General features: G+C 46.4%; 1 protein-coding gene across 1 annotated transcript; it reads right to left on the bottom strand.

Annotated features, from left to right (window-relative positions):
* Nucleotides 1-1,099: 1,099 nt before the first annotated feature.
* Nucleotides 1,100-21,260, bottom strand: ARR3 (arrestin 3). Its single transcript, XM_090061706.1, has 18 exons — nucleotides 21,181-21,260; nucleotides 17,724-17,769; nucleotides 15,124-15,154; nucleotides 13,688-13,748; nucleotides 13,157-13,201; nucleotides 12,442-12,641; nucleotides 11,400-11,459; nucleotides 11,069-11,136; nucleotides 10,559-10,694; nucleotides 9,672-9,756; nucleotides 8,913-8,985; nucleotides 7,991-8,128; nucleotides 7,220-7,303; nucleotides 6,384-6,407; nucleotides 5,642-5,694; nucleotides 4,462-4,471; nucleotides 3,062-3,064; nucleotides 1,100-2,490 (listed from the first exon to the last, which is right to left on the bottom strand). The coding sequence occupies exons 2-18, from the start codon at nucleotides 17,738-17,740 to the stop codon at nucleotides 2,391-2,393; spliced, it is 1,188 nt and encodes a 395-aa protein (XP_089917832.1). The 5' UTR covers nucleotides 17,741-17,769; nucleotides 21,181-21,260; the 3' UTR covers nucleotides 1,100-2,390.
* Nucleotides 21,261-21,393: the final 133 nt, after the last annotated feature.

Here is a 21,393-nt window from a genome sequence, read left to right as displayed (position 1 = left end):
GTGCAGGCTGGCTCTGGACTTAGAAATATAGGTTAGTCTCTGTGTAATCTTACTGTCCAGGAGTACTATGGCAGTACTGTTCCTAGTTCAACCCATCTCATTTGCCTTCAGTGACAGGAGCAGGGCATATGCTGTGTGCTGTGCTTACTCAGTTTGGAGTGGTGTTAGTGTATGTGTGCCTTGCAGTAGCTCTCTGGACTTCACTGTAGTCTTATGTCTCTTCTCAACATTTATATTCAGAGTATGTGGAAAAAAAGAGTAATTGTGAATCCTTTGCACAAACATGCAAATGAGTCTACAGCAGCTAGACTTGTTGGCTGATAGCTGAAACCTCATTCTTCTCCCTTTTCAATGCAAGTTTCTTAAAGAACCACCCCCTCAGAGGCAAATACAGCCCTACAAGAGCTTTAACTGTTAGTGAACATTCAAAGCTGGGTTTAATTAATTAACTAATGGGTTTAATAGGACTGATTAAAAGCCACTGTCCCATTCAGAATATGAACTTGCTGTGCTAGTCAGGACCAACAGGTAAGGGCCAGATCTCCTTTTCTTTTGCAAACAGGTAGCTCCTTTCACACCAAGGGGGCTCTCAGCAGTTTATTTTCCATGTAAACTATTGCTGGTTTCTGTTTGCTATTAAGAAGAAATACAAGAGGAAATATTCTACCCTGTCTTCCAAAATGGGGCAGGAGGTGGCTGGAACAGGCAGAGGTAATGTACTGGTAACCTAAAAACAAATCCATCCTCCCAGTGTGGTGGTGATTGGCCCTGATGCCCCAGTAGGTGACATGATTCCTTCTCTCAAATAAATTACCAGACAGAGGCTTCTGGGACCAAGTGGGCTCTGTCTGTAGGCCCTGGAGAAAGATCCTATTATATGTCATCCCTTTACCTCACATTCATTCCCAACTTACCCAAGATACACTTTGCCTGAAGGAGGGAAAGGGAGAGAACAGAAGGAGAAGGTAAGATAGACACCAAGGAAAATGGAGCATCCCATCTCTAATTGAACTTTTTATTTATAAAGGTGTGACAGGCTGGCTGGCAGTGACCTGGCCCAGGGGTTTTGAAAGGGCAAAAGATGATTGGAGGACTTGGGATTCCCTTTCCTCACCAATCAGGCCCTAGAAACTCACCCCACCCCACCCCCAACCCCCTGATTGGCCCCTTGGGTCACCTGAAGGGGGATAAAAGGGGCAGCGCAGCTGACTTAGGAGAGACCAGTGAGGGATAACAAGGAAGGAGTTTTGCACAGCTGAGCCAGTGGGGTAGGAGCAGTGCCCTGAAAGAGCAGAACCTGCAAGCAGTTGTGGGACTCTCAGCAGTGTGGTGTGTGGCTGGCAGGAGAGGCTCCCCCTGGGCTCCAAGATCCCCTGGGAGAGGCTGCAGCCAGCAGGAGAGGCTCCTCCACCCCCCTGTGCTCCAGCAAGGATCTGAGCAGTGATCTGAGAGGTTTCCAGCTCCTCCAGTCAGAGGCCAGGCAGCTCCATGTGAGGCTGGGGTCTGGAAAGGGCAAGACCCCTAGCAGGCTAGATTAGTTTCACCAATAGTGGCTATGTGGCAGCATTCCTGCCTACCATATGGGAGCTCTGGGTTCAAGTCCCAGCTGAGGTGAATGAGCTAACAAGTAAATCTTCTTGAAGTGAAAAGGGGCCATTGTGTTTTCTCACTTTCTTCCCCTCCAGGTACCTAGGCCCTATATTTTCTTGTCATATGACATTTTGTGTTGTGTGTCTTTTTTATATTTCACCTACCAATATTGTTTGTTCTGCTGTTTGTGTGTTATATTTTGTTAACCATATACCCTTTTAATACTGGGAATATAACAGGCATAAATCAGAGGGTATAGTGGACACTACAATGCCCCAAGGGGGTAGGATTCGACAGAGGTTAGACGCTTGTAATCACTGACAAAAAAACAGGGTTAAGTCCCCATTGGTGGTCTGGCTCTGCTCTACAGGGGGAGGAGTGTTCCTACACCTCCCACAGTGCTTGTGCACTTGCTTAGATCCCTTCAATTGCAGAGCGGGTACCTCCTTGGAGTACCGCCCGAGTTACAAAGGTCTGTCAGCTGGTGAATGGAAATAGCTGAGACTCCTGTTCTGTCAAAACCTGATAATTTCATACAAAGAGTGTTACTGTTTATCACTAATAAATGTATGGTCTGCTTATGCCATTGGAACCAGGACTAGTGCAGGGATCAGTTGGCAGGGGATGAGGGTAGGGGTGGTGAGAAGGAAAGAAGATACAAGAATTAATTACATCACAAATATAACACTGGTTTGAGGACTTTCACAGCACACTGGGGACTGCACTACCAGATCTATGTCCCACACTCTGGTGTACTAGATTAGAGACTGGTCACTACTCTGTTTTGGCCAGGGAGCAAGTTAACTTCCTTCTTTGTCAGGTTCCTCCTTGTCATCGTCATCATCCTTCTCCCCCTGGAGATTCTGGCGAGCAAATTCCTCTATCACAATGTCCTCCTCACTGCAAAGCAGAACAGAGTATGGTGAGGTTTCAGAACTGGGCCTTTGGTGAAATGCCATCTGCCTTAGCAGCACAGTATGAAAATCCTAAGGAGGGCAGTGAAAAGGGCAAAGTCCCTTCTCAGACCAAAAGGACCAGGTTTCAGAGTCCTACTAGGGACTCAACACCCAGCTAATACCCACTCTGTTAATACCCGATCTCAGAGGACTCCTCTGTGCACCTTCCCAGCTCAGGAATGCTTTGTTGCCTCTACATGCTCAGGTTCAACCCAAGGGAACTCTGAACACTTGCAGATGAAGTTGGTGCCATGTGTCCTGTTGGAACAGTTCTTGGTGTCTTTCATTATTTCCTGCACTGATTATTTCAGCTACAGGACTTCCTGCTGTAAAGAATTCACTGACTGCAATATACCAGATGTGCTGGTGAACAGTAAGTAGTTGTTCAATATGGCAATGCTGTTAAACCCAGGACCCTCAGTGAGGCATACATACACTCCCTGCTTCTAAAAAGATTTCTTAAATCACAGGATTATATCAAGACCCAAAAAGTGGACAGAGAAAGTATTAGGTACCTCCTGGTAAGAGAGAAGTGCAGAAAGAGCCACAAAACAGATGGGGAAATAAAGAAGAGAAGAAGATCAGCAAGACAAGTTTCAAAATTTCAATAACTCAGCAAATTCTGCATGGAATAAAAGACGGATAGATCAGCAAGGTCCTTCTGGCTGAGAGGAGGAAATAACCTAATTGGGTCCTCAGAGTCAGATTTTCTTTGGTGTGAAAATGCTTAACAGAGCTCCCCAGCTCTACCTGTCCTCAAAATATTCTGATTATTCATGCATGTCTATGCACATCTCCTGAGCAGCAGCATCTCTCTCCCAGTAGCAGCTTCCAGGATGCAACAAGACAAAAACATGGGACTTTCATGGTCCTGCAATAAAGGATCAAAGTCCTGGGTGGATGGAATCTGTGGCTTGCACACTGCAATGCTACAGATGGACTCAGAATGGTGGGATATCTCAGAGGGTGTTTTTGTAACGGAGTTAAACTTTGATTGACACGGATATCTGCCAGCTGTAGAAGTGGACTTCTACAGTAGAAATGATTTGGACAGATTATCCTGGAGCTAAACAGAATTACCAAGGGAACGCAAGCCTTCATCTTGTAAGGCTAACTCAGCCCATTGGCATGTGGTGGGACTTGGTGGAATTCTCCTCCTGGGTTTACGTACTGTTGGGATAGTCCTTGAGTATTTTAATTACTTCCTATGCCAGTTACTATAGCTACAGGATTTACTGCTGTAAAGAATCCATCTGGCCTCTCTGCATACAATTCTACTCCTTTTTTTTTTTTTTTTTTTTTTTAGGCTGCAATTTGCTTATAGGCCAGTGTCTTTTGAGTGCAGCTTCCAGCAGCCACTGAACTTCAATGACCTGCAGTCTGCTGGAATTACCGAGAAAACAACAGCAATGGGACAGCTATTGTCTGTGTTCTGAGTTGTGCTGATAGGAGCCAGAGATGGAAATCTGGACTAGCACAGAGCAAGTTTACCAGAGCTCCATACAGCGCATAAACCAATAAAACTGAGTCACTGACAGGAACTCATTTCAGAAAACAATGAAGTAACATAAAGATTTGGGTCTTGAACAACAGAGACTTTTGATTTCCACAAAGGGAAGGAAAATCAGAAATGCACAAAATAAAGTGAAATTGCGAAACGTACGCCCTTGCTCAGCAGTGATTTCTCCTAGCCCTCTCTGGTTACTCATTTTAGCTATAACATCACACAGTTTCTGTTCTGATGCAAGAATACAAGTCTACAAGGCCTGTATCTTTTCATCTCAGATAGTCATGGGATGGCTCCATAACCACACATTGGACTTGGAGCAGATTATTTCATCACAGCTGTGTTTGAGTTTACTTAACAATGTTTGTAGAAAATGGTAGTATAAACTCCAAAAAGACTTTGTCTTACCTTGGCACATCTATGGTCCAGTTGTAAATGCACCACAAAACAGCAAAGAAAAATAGACACTAATTGGTTTGAGACAGACTTTTCAAAAAGCACATATTCTTGGTGTTGATATGTTTCTGCAGGAAGGACACATTCTGAGGCAAAGAACTGAAAATGGCTGCTCTATTTTAGTTGCCTGATTACAGTGGAAGATCAGACATTTCACAGAGTGCAATATTTTGAACATTTTATACCTTCTCTTTCAAGCCAAAATCAATACTTTTCCCTCCCAGTGAGTAAGACTCATGAGAGAAGTTTGGATTCAGCAGATGCTTGGCTAATCCCATTGCTTTTACAAACCTGATTGAGTTTCATATTTAGTATAACTGTTTCCTTTCAGTTATGCTAAATAAGCATTAAGTTCAGTTCACAGTCCACCCATTCTTTGTCTTGGGGTTAGTGGCTCAAATCTGCAATTGCAAAATGGGACTAATAATTCCACAAATCACTGGCCTCAGCTCGTGGCTGGCCACAAGATTACCATCCCTACCACTAGTTCCTTCAACACAAACCTATGGCATTGGTGTTAAAATGCAACATTCAGTTTTGATGATGATGATACATCTTCTGCAAACCAAGTTTGAAGGAAACAAGATGGTCCTGTCAAAATCTAGGGCTCTGACAACCCCACTGCAAACATTCCCTGAAGCATGTTATAGTTTGCACTCGCTACATGGCCTTACATAGGCAGAACAGGGCTGAAAAGTAAGTGGGAGTAGATCTTATTTCTAAAGCCATGGGTCACAGTGGACTCTAAAGCACAGGCAGTGCTTTTTCACATTGCTTATGGTATCAATAGCACACTGTAGAGGCATCATGAGAACCCAGTGATGGCCAGTTTCAGAAAGTGTAGAAGCTCAGTTTAGTATTAGGGTGGGAATAATAGAAGCCTCTCAAGGATTGTTGGACCTTCCATGTTAACCACACAAGAAGCAGGGAGACAGGAGAAGGGTTAACCGAACTGCTTCCCTTGGAGAAGGCTTTAGGGTTTGTTTCCATTTGAGTTCGTTTTCATGAGCTGCTTCAACAGATTAAAGGGGGAAAAAATGTTTTAAGTCTTTTGACGCCCCCCTGTGAACATGCATCTTACTCCTTCCTGCTATTTCTTTCATGGAAATGGTATTGTAACTTAATCACTCACCATCAGTTGGCTTTGGGTGCATGAGAATAAGTGGCAACTCAACACCAACATCACTGAAAGAAAAAACATAGCACTTGAAGGGAAGAATTACACAGGGATAGTCAGGAGGGAAGAGTGTGTTAACTCCCTGGACTTTAAAAGACTGCCATGAGTGTGAATAGAAATATAGCTGTCTCTTTTTTTTTTCTTGCTTATAGATCCCTTGCACAGAAACATCCCTCAGTACTTTGCAATAAAAAGATCATTAAAACTATAATAAGCATAATTTTAGTTTAACTTTTGTGAGGCCTGAACAGGGTAGGGAGCAGCTGCATGTTCAGTGTGAAGAATCCCTCAGCTTTCAATGTGGGGGTTCAAAATTCAGCTCACAGAGTGAATTGCAGAGAAGTCAGACCTCTGAATCATGATTTGGGCTAAACAAGGAACTTCCGCATAATCATGTCTCCTCACCTTCCAATAATGTTCTCTTAGTACAAGTTGCTTACTAAATAACCACATTAACAGCCAGGCAAGGAACAAAAGCTCTTATAGAAGAGGATACACCATGCAAAGGATGCAGGACAGCACTATACAGATTATGTGGGGCTTTGACAATCATATCCACATGTAAAGTGTGAAGGTGTGTGTGTGGCTGGAAGCTGCTCAATATTCATCACTGTAACTGGGCCCCTGTCACCATCCCAATGCCAAGATTCGTGAGGAGGGACTCCATTAGATAACAGTCAATGAACTAATTTTTTACCTTGAAGTGAGATCTCCCAGGATGCTGTGGAAATGAAAGAAAGAACACAGAATTCATCCAAAGAAAAATAAAACAAATACAAGTATCATGAAGGAGTAGAAAATAGCATCTTAAGCAGAAGGAGGCTTTTCATTTTATCGCCATTATATTGGCTATGTGATTTCTAGTTGCTGTTGTGGTAGCTAGGTGTGCCAATAGTGGATGTCATATAATGTATCAAGAGTCTCTACTTCTGGGACAACAACTAGGTGTGGAAAGGTCACTGGAGACTCAGCTGAGCAGACAGACAGTATTCCTTTTCCCAGTTGGCACAGTTTCAGCATATCATGATTAGGGCTGTCTGAAAGAGCGGGATAGAGCAACAGATGGCATTTCTTTAAGGACCAGGTGTCCACCTCAAGAAGCCTCTTGCTATCCTCCTGTTCTAAGAAAGGATGACAGGCATTAGAGGATGCTGTATACTAAATGTGAGGTTCAGGGGCATAAACGGGGACGTGACCTGTGAGTGAAAATGTAGAGAATCCAAGGCTCATATTCAGATTAGATTTCACATATAGAATGGATACCATGAAGATGGGGCAACACCTGGTTACTCCAAGGTTTGGTAGGGTATAAGGTGGTCCAATGATAAACTAAGAAGCCCAGGTATTGAGCTATTTCCTTGGATATTGTTACTTCATCACCTGTGTGTTGCTGTTACTGGTGGCAGTGGTGTTGTGGTAGCAATCAGAAGTCTCAGACGTGGACCAGTACCCCAGTGAGCTGTGTGCTGACAGAACCAAAGGACGGTCCCTGCCCCAAGAAGCTCCCACTCTAAGTAGCAGAATGAGGCTCACCCTCCTCTGGATACCACCAAGGTGACCTTCAGATTGTAGGAGACCAGGATCCCCAGGACCTCTTTCTCCATGCCAGGTCTTAGGCTACAAGAGATAGCAGAGAAGGACTGTCAAAAAAGCACTCTCTGGTATATGATATGCCAGATCAGTAGAGTGGGCCTAATTCACAGCTTTCTGAGACAGGTTTCAGTCATCCCTACACTGCCACACTTGCTTTAGATCCATCATATTCATAGTGCCCCATCTTGCAGACAGTCAACTGTGTGTGTAGCAGTACACAGTGAAGTGAGTGTGTAACAGCACACAGTGATACTGCAGAACAGGCTGGGGAGAGAAGAACAGCGCACCTACAGAGGCTGTGGAAGAGTTTCTAGGGGGTGAACATAACTGCCTCAGCTGGAATTTAATCTCAGCACTAGAGCTTATGCATTTCCTTTCATGTAGGGTGCTGCAGGCTCTTTTAAAGGGCATGGTCAGGATCATGGGTTTATACCTCATTATGAACCAGTGGGTATCTGTACCCATCACAGGATCTCCTGATTATCCAGCATGACTAAATCTCAGCTCAGGAGCATCTTAGAAACAGAAACACAAAGAGCAACTCAGACCAGGACTGACTGAGGAGAATTGCCATGTGGTGGGCCCCTGTGTGGGAATAGCAGCAGTGGGGGCTGCACTGGAGAAGTTTCTCTCTGGCCTCTAGACACTGATAAGACAGGCAAAGAGAGCAAAGAATAAGCAGTGGTGGTAGGGAGGAGGTCCATCTCTTACATGGTGCTGGAGGCCAGGTTGGTGTCCCCATGCTTCAGTTTGCCATCGAGTGCCAGGCCACGCTGCTGACGGTTGGCCGCTAGGGTGGGGGTCACTGTGTAGCTTTTGGAGACAGTGGAATTGGCAGCCACCGTTTCACTGCAAGTGTGCAGAGAAGAAAGCTCAAAACAGCTGAAATGTTGGAAACCTGGGATCCTGCGTAGCTTGCTTCTGTGCCACAGAACAGCCAGTGATTGTAGCCCCCAGGCAACTATGCTTGGGCTGGATCAGGCTACAGCCCCTGAGTGATCCACTTCCCCCCTTGCAGCTTACATCCCCCCTCCCTATGTCCCTCCTTTCCTTGTTCCCATGCCCTTCCTTTTACCATCCTTTCACCCTTTTCCCCTTAATCGATACCTCTTCTTTTACAAAGGAACATAAGAATGGCTAGACCAGACTGGCCTGGACCCATCTCTAACAGTGGCCAGCATCATACACTCAAGAGGAAGGCATAAGAATCCCTGCAGGGGGCAGTTGTGTGATAATCTGCCCTCCGGCCATTTCCACCTAAACCCCAGTTAGATGCTGGCTAATGCTGGGTGAGGGGGGCTGATATCTTTTTCAAAACTCTTACTTGATTTTTCAGTATTTACTATATATGATACTTCTATTTTCACCCATCAGGATGTCCCTTCCTACCCCCTCTCATTCCCTCTTATCACATTCCTCCTCCTTCAAGGAGAAAAGGACTTGCCTAAAGTCACCCCCAGCAGGCAGAGCTAGGAGCAGAACTCAGGTCTGTCTGAGGCCTGAGCCACTTCCCAGTTCCCCTCAGGGCCTCCCTAGACCTAGAGGATCTTAAGCTGTAACCGAAGCAATGTCATCTCTTCTCTGCTAGCCAGTCAAGTTCAAGGGATAACACCTGCTACTGCCTCTTACTTACTTTATCTCTTCATTACATACAATCTTGGTATATTTGTCCAATGAAAAAAGAACCACATCTGTGATCTGCTCCACTGGTGAGAGAGAAAGAGAAAACAATGTTATCACAGTAGTGACATCAGCTACTGTGTGTGGGCATGCGCACACACCTTCCTCTCTTCCAGGGCCTTTGAAAGTAAGGGGAAGTTCCCAGAGATTTTCCTAGTTAGTCCACATGGAGCATGACACATGGAGTGCAAGCCACTTGTCCCCTGTATCTCATCCACCCCCATCAGCCTGAACTCTAAGAAAAACATAAGAACTACAGGACAAATCGTGCCTAATGAAACTATCAACTCTCTAATGTAGCCCTCAAGTTGAGTGTGGTTCTCTCTTATGTACACTGGTGTCCATCAGGAATGACACCACTGCAGTCAAAGAAACTACAATGGCAAGAAAATGGTCCAAGCCAGGAAATCCAGGCTCCTGGTTTCACTTAGGTCAGTAAAAAAGGAAGAGGAGAAGAGGTGAGGCCTTCAGGCTTGCTGTCCAGACAGCATTGCTCACATATTGATGGGGCATGGAAGAAGTGAGATTTTAGAGCCCACAGATGCATTTATTTATACAGTCAGAACCCTGAGGAGTTTTAAAGGTTCATGTGTAGGGCATGTGCAAGGTGGAGGATGAAGGGCAGGGTGGAGGAGGATGAATGTGGGATGTGGGAGCAGGCAGGACTGCAGCAGGGAAAACAGTCAGCTAAGGCCTGGGGGGTGCATTGTACCTGTTATTTTAATTTTTTTCACAATCTTGGATGTGGCGTTGTTGATGTTAACATTGACACTGATTGGGTCACCATGGTAATAGATCTGCAATCACAATGGGGTTGGTTATGTTGTGAGCTGCTGAACTTGAAATAGCCAAGTGTTATGCACCCAATCAGGTGCTCACATTGTAGTGATTGACAGGCACCAAAGTAAGGACTAAAATAGACCTGGAGAGGTTTGTGGCATGAAACATGAGGATGCTGGGGCCCACAGGAAATGCATATGCAACATGTAACAAGACCTTTCCCTTTCCATCCATGGAGAAGGAAGAAATCATGCTCAGTCAGAGTTCCAAACTCCTCTTGACCCTTAAGTTTGTTAAAAAGGGGCTGTTTCCTGGCAGCAGAAATTTAGATACAGAAGATAAATCCTCTGTATTCTCACTAACCCCCCTTAAGAGTTACACAAGGGTGAAACAGCTTTTCCAAGGTCCAGGCTGGGGTGAAGCTCCTGATTTGTTTGCAAACCAGTGACAAATGCTACTCATGAGGCTCTTCAGAGAGCACTGAAGACACTTGAGTCCCAGGGGGAATCTTGCTAACCCCAAATCGGTCCCTGGGATCAGAATGCTGCTAAGGCCCAGATGTGGAGCTCTGGCCTCCAGAATATGAGACACAAAGAGTCTCATAGGTCAGGAGACTTGGCAGCTAGGGAGACTCAGTCTCAGAGGCTCTGTTTCCTAGCTCGGTATTTTTGCTATAAACAGTCTATAGCAGCCAAGGGAGAGGGCAGCATATGCCAGGCTCTGAAGGAAAGGGAAAGCACCCAGTACTGAGAGTTCAGAGAGTATCTCTCTGTGATGTGCAGCAGGCTGCAGGGGCAGACTCCGTGCAGGTGTACCAACCTCTTTATCCAGCGAGGCCTCAAGGTACAGTGGCTTGTCAGACATTATGAACTGCTTAGTAGTCTCTGCCTTTGGGGCTGGACCCAAGTTCAGTGGAGCAAACTGGACTTTTCGGATCACCAGCCTCACTGAATTCCTGCAGGGATGAGAAATGACCAGGCCCTGAGGCACAGCACAGAGACAGGAGAGGATTGGGTCTCCCCAAGGGAGTCCACCCATAACAGCCCTCCTGCTCCAGCTTGATCTATAAGAATGAAGGAAAGCAGGCTTTCTTCAGCAGAGTCTTCCCTTCTTTCTGACCTCTGGTGTCAAGTACAAACAACAGTCTGTTTTTAAGAGGCATCAGAAATAAAAACAGGGGCTTAAATCAAAAGCACAAACCAGGACTGAGGCAGACCTCAGTTAGAAGTGCAAATCCAAGGTGAGCCCTTTGCAGGGATGTGACCTTGGAAGAAACTTGGTCCTTTTGCCTCAGAAGCACAAGAAAAGGAGAGAATCCTCTGGAAATACCTCTTGTGAATTTTCTCCTCCAGATTTTCAGCACAAAATCCTTTGACTTCAAAGTCCACTCCGCAGGCCTAAAGGAAATATGTGCAGTACAGAGGTTATTGGTCCAGGGCCTGAGGGGGGAGTTTCCCTCAACTTCCTTCTGGGATGAAAAGCACTCATGGTTATACTTATTCACATCTCCTCCCCATCCTAGTAGTGGGTATCTTCTCTTGGGAACAGGCTTGCTCTGCTGGAGCCTCCAGCTGGGGGCAGCTGTTCTAAATCCATCTGACTAGTTCTATATCCTCCTGACCAACAGGGAGTGTGAAATGAGTCTGAGACAGTAACTCACCTTTCCAACATCATCTGGCCCTGGCTGGAGAGTGACTGAGCAGGGCAAGTTGGTTGGAATCTAGAGGAGAAAGGAAATCTTTATCAAAAACACCAAACCTCACCCCCAGCTGGTTCTGACCAAGTTCCTTCTCCACTTCCCCAAGGAAAATCCTGACTCCATTTTCCCACCAGCATAGGGATACCTGCATTGATTCATAGATGCTAAGGTCAGAAGGGACCTCAACAGATCATCGAGTCCAACCCCCTGCCTGGGCAGGAAAGAGTGCTGGGGTCAAATGACCCCAACCAGATGCCTATCCAACCTCCTCTTAAAGACCCCCAAGGTAGGGAAGAGCACCGTCTCCCTTGGAAGCCCATTCCAAATTTTGGACACCCTTACCATGAAGAAGTTTTTCCTGGTATCCAGCCTAAATCTGCTCTCTGTCAGTTTGTGACCATTGCTCCGTTACCCCAAGAGGCGCCCTGATGAACAGAGCATCTCTGATTTCTTGCTGCACCCCGCTAATGAATTTGTAGGTGGCCACAAGATCACCTTGCAGCCTTTCTAAGGATGAAGTGGTCCAGGTCCCTTAGTCTTTCCTCATAGGGCTTGACCTGTAAACCCTTAACCATACGAGTGGCCCTCCTCTGGACCCTCTCGAGGTGATCCACATCCGTCTTAAAGTACAGTGCCCAAAACTGGACAAAGTACTCCAACTGCAGTCTGACCGTCCAACTGCACTCTGACTGCAGTCTCCAAATGCCGCATAGAGGGGAAGTATCACTCCCTTGGTTCTTTTTGTCATGCATCTGCTGATGCATGATAAAGCGCAATTAGCTTTATCACACTGGATGATTTATCACACTGACGACTCATGTTCATCTTGATAGAGCAGAGGATATCAGCAGGAGTTATGCTCTTGACTTAGTTGCCACAGATCCTGTCTCATTTTATTGGGCACACAAAGAGCTACTGCTTCACAGCCGCAGAGCATCTGTGTAGAGCAAGAAATGGTGCTTCACTCTTACTGGAAGAGCCCTGCAGTCCAAGTAGTTCCTACCTCAAAAGTAAAAGGGTAAGCATTCTCGCCCAACTTCTTCATCAGCTTTTCCTGCAATGGAGTGAGGGTTGCTGGTGCCTGTTTTGGCACAGAAGGATAAATCTGAGTGGCCATGGCACAGATATCCTTCCTGAAGCTCAAACCAATAACATCCAGATCATCTCGGCCATAGCGGAATGCACATGTCAGGGTCACGAACACTGGAGCCAGTGCAGGAGAGATGGAAATTAAAAGAGGAAAGGGTTAGGGAAAACAAAAGAGTGAAGCAAAAAGAAGGAATGGAGATAACAGAAGGGCAGGTGGATTAGATGGGCTGAGGAGGCAGAAGAGACCATATTTAATGACTCTTCAGAATTAAAAACAAAGTCATACGAGCAGAAACCTGACCCAATCTGATTCAAATCACACAAGCAGAAACTTGACCCAGTTTTCTAGGGCTACATTTCTAAAGCTCAGTCTAGAGCTAGGAAGATCCATTAACTTGTTTCTTCCAGGCTCTTATACCTTCAATCAGTTCCTCAGACAGAAGAAGGGAGGAGAGGAGAAAACAAGAGAGAGGGGGCTTCTTTTCATTAGCAGCTTTGAACTAGGAGACTCACTGGACTGCCAGCAGGCATTTGACAATCACATGTGCTAAAAAATAGCTTATTGCATCACTTTTAAGATCTTCTCATTACAGCCTCAATACCTATGTCTTGTTAGTACAGAAATGTACCTTTTCTATCCTTCAGATATTCTGGATCAATCAAGATGACACCATCTACAAGGAAGCACACAAAGCACAGGCAAGGTCAGCTTTTACAGGAGGAGGGAACTTGCCAAGGAGGTTGCAAGTGCTGGAAGCATCCTTCTAAAAATACAATTTACCCATAAAATTTAGTCACCAAAATGATCTCCTTTCTCCATCTCTAAAAACAAAAGCTCTGTCACACTGGAACTGCATGTTAAAGAGCTCATGACACTTCCTAAAATACTCTCAAAAACATAGTGACATGTTTGCTCTGGGAGTCTAGATTTTTCTGCCTCTAGGCCTTTGCCTTTTATTACAGACATTTGCAGGAAGTGGAGATAATTGCCTCTCACAGGTTTAACTTCTTCCTGTTGCTTATTCTGATAGGAATCAACTACACACTGTGGATCTGGCCCCTCAAAACTGTCTGTGGTTGAACAGTGAACTACACAGCAATGAGATGCAATGTCATACTTAAAGGATTCTGGCTTACAAGGTGAAGATCAAGTTACTCACCTACGGGTTCTACATAATCAACATGATCCACAAAATCTCTCTTCCCCAGGTAGATGGAGAGCTGGAAGCAGTGTGAAGTGGAAGAACAGAAGCAAGGACAGAAAATAAACAGGTTATTGTTTTCTACTCAGTCCCTAGCAGTTCTCAAGCATGTAGCCTTGGCTGGGATTACTGTTTGGAGCTCTGATTATCCAATTTAGCAGAAGAGCTTTCATCATTTAAAGGGGGTCTCACTATAGCTGAAGAAAAGTTCTTTCCTGGAAAGGGAAGCACTACAGTAACACGGTGGCAGGGGCATTAGAAGGAGAATGAGAGGGAGTTCAAAGGGAGAGAAAATCTCAGTGCACCCAGTATGGGTGCATGATGATGGCTCGAAAATGATATTTAGAGGTTTGATTTTGGGAACTGATTTGTAGGTAAAGTAGATATGCATTAGAGCAAGATCCAGGGGAACAACAAGAGTTAATTGGTTTCTAAAAGTCTGTTTGTGACACAGCTTCTTTCAAAGCCCACCGTGTCTGAAGCCAACAGACACACAAGCTGGGAAATTGAAGACATGTACCACACTGTTTCATATCATGAATAGTATACCCAAACAGAGATATGGGACTCTGCAGCTTTGGTGCCATGTCACAGTGCCCAACTGCAGAGCCCTGTGGGATTACTGGTTTTGGTGAACAGACCAAATTAGGATGCCTGGCAAATAACCAAATTAAGATGCATGCGTGTGGTGGATTTGTGGGAAACAAAAGAATATGCTGACAGGACAGAATGTGGACAATATGATGACCACAGGGAGACCAATCAACAATGCCCAGAAATGAAGAGTCATGAAAGGAGAGAAAGAATACAAAAGGAGTGATTTCAGAACACCAAAGGGTCCCCGAGAGGGGAACCCAAGGCCGCCATGGACAGATGGCGTACCACCAGCCCATCTCACCCACTCCACTGGGCGGGCGGGCCTCGGCATTCAACCTCCAGGGTGCTGACATCTGACATTCAAGAGAGAACCTCAGGGTGAAGCTTGCATACCGGCCAGACACCTTCTGTCTGTGATAGCGCTAGTACTGGTAGATATAGAATCAGGGAATAGGGGGTTATTCTGTTTGTCTTGCCTACATTATTCTTATTTGCTATCACTGTGTATCAATAAAATTTGCCTATTATCAAATGGAGAAGTCATAGTCAGTCTGAGGATTTGGGTCCCCCCCAGAACAAGGTATCTGGTGCCAACACAGGGTGCTAAATCCAGTGCCAACACGTGGGGTGCAATATGAGTACATTCACCCACGTGGAGCCTTTGACATGTATGTGCCTACCAACCTTTTTTAGCAGCACCCAAATAAATTAGATACCATTTGGCCCAACACATGAAGTATCTTGGGATATAGACTTCCACAGCCCACCAGGAATTCCTACACCCAGCCTGGACTTACCTTTGCATTGGGGCTGGTTTTCTTAAAGACTCTGAGAAGGAAACAAACACAAAGACATGAGAAAAGTGTGTGACAAATTTGAGTATTCCTGCAGCCTGGTTCCTTCCAAAGTGTGGACTTCAGAGAAAGGAATCAGAGGGAAGTCTGTTCACCCAGGAGGAAGGAGGGAGTTGGGGACTGAGGCTGGTTTTGGAGGCTGCATAACATCAACCTGAGGTGGAATAAGTCTGTACTTTCACAATCTCTAGGGCGACAGTTCCTAGCCTGCTCAGGCCCCAAACCTGCAAGCTCAGACCTTCCTGGTCTGTTCTTGCCTGGTGCAAATTCAAGAGCTGTGGGAAGGGAATATGATGTTTCCTGAGCTCTCAGTGTTGTGGGTTTCTCTGCCTACCACTTGAGCAGACTATTCCTGGTGTGGAGGAGTGGTAGGTGTGCTGTTGCCACAGGTCATATTTTAAGGGCAGGTGAGAAAAACACTGAAGTGCCAGGTGAGATGTTAGTTAGAGAGCAGCTCCCTGAAGACAGGCAGACCAGCATGTGTATTTCCTTTCCCCAGAAAGCATGAACCACACAGCACTGCTCTGATCCCTCAGGTCAAGCTGCTGCACTTCCTCATCTCTGCCTATGTGTTGGCACTGGGAGCACAAAGCCCCCTGCATGATGGAGAGCTGCTACCGCTGGTCAGATCTGGGCAGGAGCCGGGATGTTTGAGTAGGGAGGCGAGCGGCTTGTGTCGGGCTGGCAGTTCCTTTGATCCTATCTTATTGGCTTCTGGCCCAGATAGAGAAGGGTTAAAGTTACCATGACATCCTCACCAGCAGAGGCTGATGCTAGGATGATGAAGTGGCTTTCAGTGTCAATCCCATTACTGTAATCCTACCTTCCGGTGCTGTTCAGCACAAACATTAGGTAATGCCTTCCCACAGATGCAGGCTGAACTCTGGGCTGGAGCATGGGAGCACTTGTGTAATACTGTTCTGTAGCTGACAGTACTTGAACCTGGCAGAAACATGGTTAGGCCAAATGTGGTCAAGGTCCCTCTCACTCACAGCTAAATTCACACATGCATGAAGTTCCTGCCTATCCCTGACAGAAACACAGAAAGACATGTTCCAGTCCCATGTGAGAGAGAACCAAAGGCAGCCTGGTGGCATTGCAGCAGGACTGTCCCAGGAGGGAGCTGAGAACATGCCGTGACAGGCATGCACACACCAGTTGCCACTTGGCTGGATGGGATGATGGCATTTGGCCTTGACTTCTGGCAATCATCTTTCAATCACGTGCAGTGGCAGCTGTTCACGTGGGCCTCTCTCACTCTGGATCACAGCAGTTCAAGATCTTAATTTACCTTTTCTAAATTAACAGCAGATGGTTTCATTTCTCCACTTGCACAACAAAATCCAAGATCCTCTAAGATCTACTGGGGCACAAAGACTAGAAAGCTTAATAGCAAATATATCTGTATGTGCTTGTTTATGTTCAGCTGTATGCAGACCCAAAAAAGGAAGAGATAGGAATATGTATGCTGGCATATGTGCATGCACTTGGGAAGGAAGACTGAGTGAATGTCTGCAGAACACAGTGATCAGCAGGACAGGGGTTTACACACCTAACTATTGACTTCTGAGCATGGGCAGAAGCCTCCCAGTCTGAGCAGCTGGGTGCCCCACTGTTGTCTGACTTCTGTGGTGGTCCAGACAGAAGAAGCAGTAGCCCCTGAACTTTTCCTAAATCCCCAGAGGGAACCAATCCCTGCTCCCCTCAACTATTTATTAATGTACATTAACCAGTCATTGGAAAGAACCAGAAATAGTCCTAAAAGTGTGACTGGATCTCAGGGCTGCCTTCTCCCAGCTGAGTGCCCTACCCATCAGAATCCAGAGCCAGACTCCCTCTTGCTTGCTTTCCTGGCCTGAAGGCCATTGCCTTCTTGGATGCAGAGCGGCACAGCTTCGACAGAAAAGTGGAGGGTGCTCTCCTGGGAAGTGGGAGATGTGGGTTTGAATCCCATCAGGGTGAGGGGGGATTAAAGTTTAAACCCAAGTGTTACAGGTACTGGCAAGTGTCCTGATCACTAAGTTATTATGTCAAAAGTAGACAGTGGGACCACAGCTGCACTCATTTAAGTACCTGCCTCACAAGAGGACTCTGGATCTTGCAGTGAAGGAATTGTCTAATGTGTGTAGCCCTGGGTTAGGTGCTTCAGCTCTGGAGAGGCTGAGAGTTCAGATGCAACCCTGTGCTTTGTGTTTCCTATTGGCAAGTTCTCAACAGCCCCCTGATAATGGTCCAGGCTTTCTGAATGTTCCTTCAAAGGCACAGGGAGCCAGGGTACCTTATCTTTTTCACTGAATCAACCTTTTGGGGCCAGGCAGATGACTTCTAGGCCTGCTGAAGTGTTAACTAAAAGTACCTAAGAAGCCAAAATCCTGCAGACTAAGTCCAAAGTGGTAAGATTTCATACCAAATGTCTTGGGCAAAATGGAGATTGCACCAAGCTGGAGTGAGAAAAAGCAGCAATATACACTCCGTCCCATCCACTCACTACGGGACCCAGGCTGCCTCCCCGTGTCACAGGAGAAGAAAAGAAATGCTCTTACTTGGATCTGTCTGCCATTTCAGATCAGTTGTCACACTTCAGGGATTCTGTAGAAGAAAACAGTAGGGTTAGAAACCTAGAGACTCCCAGTCATCAGAGTGAGGTCCAGTATTTGATCAAGATGTTATGATTAATCACAGTTTCACCACAGAGAATCTCAGGCTATCCCTGCATTGAGCCTCTTCTGTTTCTCAGAGCAGAGGATCAGGCTATGAGTGGGGTTTCTAGCTCAGGTTTGGTCTCAGTTCCCTTAGATCTGGAGATTTTCAGACCTGTAGAGGTTCATGCATCACCGATGTGAGACTGCAATTCTAGAACATATACATAACCCAAGATGGAAACTGACCAACCCCCAAACTCCTATTCACTGTGTTGGAAGGTTGTAAGTAAAATACAGAGGAAAAGTGAAAGTGATACAAGAAGCAGAGAAATTTTTACAAGAGAAAAAGAAGAACTGCCTACAAACTCCTGGTGACCACAGGGCTGGAAAAGCATGACAAAGAATTAAAGTGTTTGAAGAGCTACAGTTGTATGCATGTCTCATTTGCAAGCAATCTGCTGTCAAGAGAATGTTTTAGGATGAAACTGCTGATACTGTACTGTCACCAGCCTTTGAAGCAAAAGTTGAAAGACGGCAAGGCCAATGTGTATGGAAGTTAGTAATTCCAAACGACCTTACAAATAGGAGTCTTTAAGCAAAAACCAAAAATGGGCTTCAACAGATAGCCCCTTCCAGAGGCCCTGTTCTTTTCTGACAGCATACTAGTAACTCTCATTGGAGTCAACAGAAGGTACAGATGGTCTGCACCAGTAGAAATCAAACCTTGGCTTATTTCAGTCTGAAAAACCAAGGAATAAAGAATGCAGAATTAGGCCACTTCTGCAATTGTTCTCCTTAACCTCTCTGCAGCTGGTTTCCCAGGGGAATAATAAGCTTGCGCCTCTTTGTAAAATACTGTGAAATCTCTGAAAGAAAGGTGCTATTTAAGGCCTAAGTCACATTCATTGTATCTCTCTAACAGCACAGAAATAGAGCAGGTGAGATGCACTTTATCCTTGTGTTTATGGGAAATAATTTCTCCCAGACTTTGCTTTGAACTCTTTCATAATTAATCCCTTATCCTTCCACCACTCTCTCACCATCCATCCATCCATCCCCACAGCTTAATTCTAGGGGCTATAGGAACCCAGTTCTGGCTCCTCCATCTTTACAAAGGAACAGTTTGACCGCAGATAAGCTCTCAGCATACACATCCTAAGTGATTATTAATCATGAGAGACAACTTCAGAAAAAAAACAGTACTGCAATTTAGGGCCCACAAGAAGCACATTCTGGCTTTGCCTAGATCAGCCAAAAATCTCCTGCTTGGGGCTGGGACAGTCCATGGTGATCTCTCAAGTACCTGCATGAGTTTTATCTGTTTAAACTCAGCGTGGAGAATTAAACTGTAAAGACCTCACTTGTAATCGGCTGATTTGCAGGGAGCTTAGACAAGAGGAGCTCAGCTTCTTAAACTTGCATAGCCCTGGTACTGTGATTTTAGTGGGGCTTACGCTAGTGGGATACGAGTCCAGGCAGAGTGGCTAAGCTGGGTGCATGTAGGCAGAGAGTCCTTTTATGCAACCATACTGAAACCAAAACAAAATAAACCAACATTGAAAGGGAGGGAAACCGCTTACCCCCTAGGGAGGCAGGTGCTTAATTTCAGCAACAGGCTGCACCTTGAAGGCCCTATGGAATAGCTCCTTGGTTTCGAAACACAGGCATCTGGGAAAAGAGGGCAGGTTTCTTGGACTACAAGGATGGTGGTAGGCATTAGGGCTGTGTGAAGCTTTGCCAGCTGTTTTGTTTCAATGCTGTTTTGACTCGTTTTGAGCTTGAAACAGCGAAATTGAAACAAAATGAAGGGCTTTAATACAGCCTTAAAACAAAATGAGGCTGGTCGAAATGTTTTGAAAGTTTTGAAATGTTTTGAATTTCGAAACATCCAGGCTGTGCTTTGTGGGGCTGGCAGAGCTGATCGGAGCGCAGCACCAGCTCTGCCCACCGCCTGCGGCCGGGCTATGGTCTGATCGGCTCTGCCAGCCCCATGGAGCCCAGCCAGTGGCGGGCGGTGGGCAGAGCCAGGGCTGCGTTCTGCCTCCCGCCATCGGGCTGAGTTCCACGGGGCTGGGACCTGCTGGGACCTGAGCCTGGTCGGGGGAGGCGAAGTGCGGCCCTGGCGCTTCTCTCCAGTTCCCTTCACTAGGCTCAGTTCCATGGGGCTGTGAGCCACTGGGAGTGATTTACCCTGGGCTCCACACGAGAGCCGACCCGAGGACGGTGCCGGGCCCGGGGCAAATCAGCTCATGTGGGAACCCACCGCCACGTCAGGATCAGGGCAGGTGCAGGTCCCCACACAAACTGATTTTCCCCAGGCCCTGCACCAGAGCTGACCCGAGAAAGGTGCGGACCCTGGAGCAAATCAGCTCGTGCGGGGACCCGCCTCCGCCCCGATCCTAGGGCAGGGGCAGGGGCAGGGGCAGGGGCAGGGGCAGGGGCAGGTCCCCACATGAACTGGTTTGCTTCAGGCCTGCCTGCCGCTGGCCCCAGGTAGTAGCGCTAGCCTCCCGTGATCTGGGAGGCAGATCAGGGCCCACACCCCAGGGAACAGTCTGGCACAGCCCGCACAGCCCTCCCGGGGGCGCGGGCGAGCACTTATTCGCCTGCTGGATGACAGGAGGCTGATGCTGCCGGCTGGGGCCAGCGGCAGCACCAATCTTCCTGGCACTGACTGCGAAATTGCCTATAGGTGAAATGTCAAAACGGCATCAAAACAGCAAAAGAGTTTTGACGAAACGAAACAACGGTGCTTTTGAAACAAAATGAAACTCAAAACAAAACACTGTCCCAGTGTTGAAGCAGGAGGATGCTGTTTTGCACAGCCCTAGTAGGCTTGTCAGGAAGATGGAGACAAGGCACAGCTCTGACAGCCTGTTGGCAGAGAGAGTTAGAGGAAAAAATGAAGAAAGAAGCTTAGAGATGAAACGAGTGAAGTCTCTCCATTATTTCTCCCAACTCTGAGAGGAGGAGGGGTCCCCCCCAGAGTCTGATAATGCCTCATAGCTTGTTTAGGTTGGGAGTGTCCCCTACTCTAGCATATTGGCACTTGTGCTCTCTGGTTTCTCTGCCATCCAGCAGCCAGTGTCTATGAAGGACTTCAGAGGTTCAGGCTGGCAACTCCCCCTTTGCAGTCTGAGGGTATAACAGTGCAGCCCACCCACCTGGCACCTACTCATTATTAATAGTACTCTGTCTCAGTGCTTTATAAGACCCAAAACATCACCCCATCCTCGTCTAGAGAGCTCACAAGCCAACCATTCAGTGCAAATGGCTTTCTCCCAGATGAGACAGAACTGGCCCCTCCATCTCCCAGTTTTTTCAAAGAAAATGATCTTCCAGCAGAGAGAGGTCTTACCTGTGAGGGGAGTGTTCAGATCTCACCTCTTCTGCTGGCCCTTCTCTTGTCAGGTTATTCTGAGGCTTCCTCTCTGTTCGTAGGCTTCTTATGCTTCCCTGCTAGCCCCTCCCCTAGTGCCTTGCCAATAGTGCTTTGCTGGGGATGTGAGATGTGTGTGTTCCCTGGGAAGTATTTTGAGGCTTGAATCCTATTAGTTTATTACCTGGAGGA

The sequence above is a fragment of the Crocodylus siamensis genome, chromosome 8 (genome assembly GCF_052110815.1).
Source record: "Crocodylus siamensis isolate JL-2025a chromosome 8, ASM5211081v1, whole genome shotgun sequence".
NCBI lineage: Eukaryota > Metazoa > Chordata > Crocodylia > Crocodylidae > Crocodylus > Crocodylus siamensis.
The sequence above is the reverse complement of the archived record's forward strand: the minus strand, read 5'-3'. Positions and strand labels throughout refer to the sequence as shown.

Excerpts from the sequence above, each read along its gene's own strand:
- ARR3 (XM_090061706.1), bottom strand. Across the intron at positions 11,460-12,441 it reads CTTACCCTTTTACTTTTGAG|ATTCCAACCAACTTGCCCTG; the intron begins GTAGGAACTACT and ends TTTCTCCTCTAG. Across the intron at positions 8,986-9,671 it reads GAAAAAAATTAAAATAACAG|TGGAGCAGATCACAGATGTG; the intron begins GTACAATGCACC and ends CTCTCTCACCAG.